This window comes from Coregonus lavaretus (genome assembly GCF_964263955.1).
Source record: "Coregonus lavaretus genome assembly, contig: HAP1_SCAFFOLD_497, whole genome shotgun sequence".
Lineage (NCBI taxonomy): Eukaryota > Metazoa > Chordata > Actinopteri > Salmoniformes > Salmonidae > Coregonus > Coregonus lavaretus.
The window spans coordinates 252,501-257,500 of NW_028157881.1; the positions used below are offsets into that span (position 1 = coordinate 252,501).

The following is a 5,000-nucleotide window of genomic DNA, read 5'->3' on the forward strand; positions in this document are numbered from 1 at the left end:
TGTAGCCGCTCTCTGAGCCGGCGCGCGCCGCCCATTAAACAATGATACAATGTAGCCGCTCTCCGAGGCGGCGCGCGCCGCCCATTAAACAATGATACAATGTAACGCAGCCTACCTACGCATTCATTCGGTGGCGATGGAATTGCTTTTTTTACTGACAGAGTGGGTGGCTCTTAAAAGAGCCTTTGGGTTAGTAGAGCAGTCCAAATGCGCTGTTTACTTGGAGCTGGTGTACTTGGTTACGGCCTTGGTGCCCTCGGACACGGCGTGTTTGGCAAGTTCACCGGGGAGCAGCAGGCGCACCGCGGTCTGGATCTCCCTGGAGGTGATGGTAGAACGCTTGTTGTAGTGGGCCAGGCGAGAGGACTCTCCGGCGATACGCTCGAAGATGTCGTTCACGAAGGAGTTCATGATTCCCATGGCCTTGGAGGAGATGCCGGTGTCGGGGTGGACCTGCTTCAGGACTTTGTACACGTAGATGGCGTAACTCTCCTTCCTGGACTTTCTGCGCTTCTTGCCGCCCTTCCCTGCGGTCTTGGTGACGGCTTTCTTGGAGCCCTTCTTGGGCGCTGACTTTGCTGGCTCGGGCATGATGATGTCTCGTTGCTTCTCAGAAACGAATGAGGGGGTGAAGGGCGCTTACCCGTCTTATGAAGAGGAAGCTAAGCAAAGTCAGCGGCCGTAGACACTCCCCTGCTTGCTTGCTCCCTCCCTCCCTCCCTCCCTCCCTCCCTCCCTCCCTCCCTCCCTCCCTCCCTCCCTCCCTCCCTCCTCTCTATAGCCTATGCTCTGTGACCGATGGGGAATTGTGTGTTTCAAAAGGGGGGCTTTAATAGGTGTCCAAATGGCACGATTGTTGTGCCAAATAATGCTGGTGATAGAATTGCCCACTTTGGCACCGTCAGACATAGGGCTCCCATTTTGGACTGTGTGTGTGTGTGTGTGCGCGCTGTCCCCCTCTTTTCGAGCCACGTCTACCGACTCGTGGTGGCTTTATGTTGTCCAAATTCCACTATTGCTTGACCCAAAATAATAACGTTCTTACACTTTGCCACTGTCAGATATAGGCCTCCCTCTGTGCGCTAAAAGTGGACGGGACATTAGAATCCTCTAATTAATACTCCCTGTCCACTCGAAGTGGCTCATACTTTCTTACTAAATTGCATACTAAACATTTGTTGTTATATATAACACTACATGGAATGGGCCCATTTTAAGCGGATGTGGGTGGCTCTTAAAAGAGCCTTTGGGTTCGAGTCGGGGTGTTGAGGTTCCGAAGAGAGTGGGTTTAACCGCCGAAACCGTACAGGGTGCGTCCCTGACGTTTCAGAGCGTAGACCACGTCCATGGCGGTAACGGTCTTCCTCTTGGCGTGCTCGGTGTAGGTGACTGCGTCACGGATCACGTTCTCCAGGAACACCTTCAGGACACCGCGGGTCTCCTCGTAGATCAGACCGGAAATACGCTTCACGCCGCCGCGGCGAGCCAGACGGCGGATAGCGGGTTTGGTGATTCCCTGGATGTTATCGCGGAGAACTTTGCGGTGACGCTTGGCGCCTCCTTTTCCGAGTCCCTTGCCGCCTTTGCCTCTTCCGGACATGGTGTGTTCGCTAGTTGAGTTCAAGTGAATGAATGATTTCAGCGCCGGTGCGCGGTGCGCTATTATCTGCGTTTGGTCGACCTGATTGAGGCCGGCGGCACAGAAAGCGCGCCTCTGTTATATGTTCGGAGGCGTTGCAAAGGGGAGGGCGCTCGTTCTAGGGGACTAGGGAGGAGCGATTTCAAAGATGACGTGAAAGCAACTAACGTGCGCGGGAAACATACTCAAATACTGATATAGGCTATGTGGAACACAAGGCCAAACTGTGACAACTGGGAGATCAGCTAGTACACTGTGTCCCTCTCCTCATATTGTTGTTGTTGTTGTTGTTGTTGTTGTTGTTGTTGCACCTGATTCTACTCATTGAGGACTTGGTAATTTAGGTGACAGGTTGTTCAATCAGCTGTGGCTGTCCAGGCCTACAAGAAAAATGGGTCCTGTTGGGGGTAGCCTACTCTACCGCTGGAGTTGGGAAACACTGAAATGGAAGGGGGACACGCAGTGAGCAAAACTCCTAACCACATAAAAACACAGACACTTGAGATCATTAAGAGCTATAAGGAGTCCATCAACTACCTGGTCAGTCAAGTCATATAGGGGGGGATTTCATGGCCACCTGCTGGAGCAGAAGTCATGTTTGCCAACACTGGCCTTAAAATCATTAAATTTAGGAGCTATAAGGAGTCCATCAACTAACTGGTCAGTCAAGTCATATAGGGAGGGATGTCATGGCCACCTGCTGGAGCACAAGTAATGTTTGCCAACACTGGCCTTAAAATCATTAGGAGCTATAAGGAATAAATCAACTCATCATTCAAGTCATGGATCTTAGCACCACCTGCTGGATCAGAAGTACCCTTCACCGTAGGCACAAGAGAGCCATCATCTCTCAACCGGTGCAATTTCCATAAGTATGTGGTAATAAAACAAACAACGACAGCTCCTCATATAGGCAGTGGTTTCACACATTTTTCTCCAAGATGTTCAAACGTTCATAGATGACCAGCAGGGTCAAATAATAAGCACAGTGGTTGTAGAGGTTGCAACAGGTCAGTCAGTACATCAGGAGTAAATGTCACTTGTTGTTAGTGTTGTAGTTCCTATTTCTACGGTGTTGCCTACCTGCAGCAATCATGATTTACCTGCAGTGTTGATTGCAATTACGTAATTTGTCAACTCATAATAACAGATGTTTTGCAAACCGTTGATGTTTAAATAAATGGATTCCCGGTGTCCGGATACCTTTTCTCTTAAGGGATGTGATTGAGTGAATCCAAAGTAAGTTGGTCTAAATACATAATAGGATGAATCATTCAGGTAAAATAACACAATGTCTATTTGAGTCGAATCAACGTAATATAATCCTTTTTACGTCTCTATCATCTTTACTCAATGTATTGGACCACATCAACTCAACTTACTCAAGCTTATCTACTCATAAAAACAAGCAAAAAGATCTACTCAACAATATGACGTGTGCTTTTGTTGACTGTAATAGCTTGAGTACATTCCACAAAGTCATTTTTTACAGTGTATCTAAAGACACGTTTGTTGTGGTGATGCACTTTTTCTTTGACGTTGAACTTGCATTGAACAGACAAATCCATTTCGTTACAACCCTTTTGTAGTATGACTTAGGAATATTTGTTGATGATCCTAATGTCTATGCGTGAATAGTGATTGGTTGTTGGTGAAATATTGCTGAGAACCCATCATTTCCTGGCCTTTTTTCACTATTGAGCTATTTTGAAACATTTGTTTTGCTATTGGATTCATAATGGTGACCTGGGACAAGTAATTAGTGAAACCAGAGTTCAGCAGTTGCCATTAAAGCGATCGAACCAAGTCATCCTAATAGGCTAGTATTAGCCTAAAGCAGGGTTTCCCAAACTCGGGCCACATTTTGGGAGTTTTTGCCCTAGCACTACACAGCTGATTCAAATAATCAACTCATCATCATCAAGCTGGGAGTATTAGAATCAGTTGTGGAGTGCTAGGGCAAAACGCAAAACGCGCACCCCTTGTGGACCCCAGGACCGCGTTTGGGAAACGCTGGCCTAAAGAGCAAATGCTGAAAGGGACTCACCATGAGGTGCAGTACCCACATTTAACCACAAGATGGCCTCCGTGCTCCATTGTAAAGTTTGGGCCTCTGCATGAGTCTCTCAGCAGCACTGCAACATGGGACTTTCAAAGTAAGTTGGCATGCAATGTTTTTTCTGGACTGCATGCAAGGCTATTATTACACACAACTAATAGTGTCAATTATTCATCTGAACACAATTCTTGTTACTATTCGGCCTATATTATCACTCGTTTCTTTTTCCCCTCCTTTGTAAAGCATTTTACTGTGTTACTATATAGTTCAAAGGAAGTGGATGATGCCAGATGGTTGTGTATATACACACACACAAACATTGAAGCTAGACTTCAGGCAACTAAAAAGGTGCAATACGTAGCTTTTAGACGTGTTAGTGAACAACATACATGGTGGCTAATGTAGAGGTGCGTGTATACATGGAACAATTGTGCCTTTTTGATGGAAATATGGAGGTGGCTCTTAAAAGAGCCTTTGGGGGATATTCGAGTTCAGGTCATCCTCATTTATGCGCGCTCTCCGCGAATACGGCGGGCCAGCTGGATGTCCTTGGGCATGATGGTCACCCGCTTGGCGTGGATGGCGCACAGGTTGGTGTCCTCGAACAGGCCGACCAGGTAAGCCTCGCTAGCCTCCTGTAGGGCCATCACGGCGGAGCTCTGGAAGCGCAGGTCGGTCTTGAAGTCCTGGGCGATTTCTCGCACCAGGCGCTGGAAGGGCAGCTTGCGGATGAGTAGCTCAGTGGACTTCTGGTAACGACGGATCTCTCTCAGAGCCACGGTGCCGGGCCTGTAACGGTGAGGCTTCTTCACACCGCCGGTGGCCGGGGCACTCTTGCGAGCAGCCTTAGTGGCGAGCTGCTTCCTGGGGGCTTTGCCACCGGTGGATTTGCGAGCGGTTTGCTTGGTTCTGGCCATGGCGCTGCTCTGACAGTCGGGAGTATAGCCTCGAAATGCCTATGTGAAGTTTATAAAGCCGGCAGTGGCGCCTGCTGATTGGACACCATCTCCCCACCACCCCGATTGGCCCGTTTCGCAGGCCTCCTCCGTTGGCCATTGGACGGGAGGCCCGGCCTCTCCAAAACTCAAACTCCCGGTGCGCGCGCAATAGGACGCCGCCGGCCCTTTACGCGCAATAATAGTCGCCAAAGTCAAGAGTGACAGCTTATAGGCACGTATCATCTAATGCTAGCCTGCTATGGCAAATGAGGCCAAGTAGGTGTTGTTGTTCATGCAAGGCCTCATGTGGGCACAGAATGTCGAAATAGTTGTGTATACACCCACTCAATGTATTGCGGTCATA

The 5,000-nt window shown here is 48.7% G+C and overlaps 1 protein-coding gene across 1 annotated transcript; it reads right to left on the reverse strand.

The window, feature by feature from the left end:
- Window positions 1-1,288: 1,288 nt before the first annotated feature.
- Window positions 1,289-1,600, reverse strand: LOC311124767 (histone H4; the record flags this gene model as incomplete). The annotated part of the gene is made up of 1 exon (XM_084198868.1): window positions 1,289-1,600. One exon carries the CDS (start codon window positions 1,598-1,600, stop codon window positions 1,289-1,291), a length of 312 nt encoding a protein of 103 aa, XP_084054994.1.
- Window positions 1,601-5,000: the final 3,400 nt, after the last annotated feature.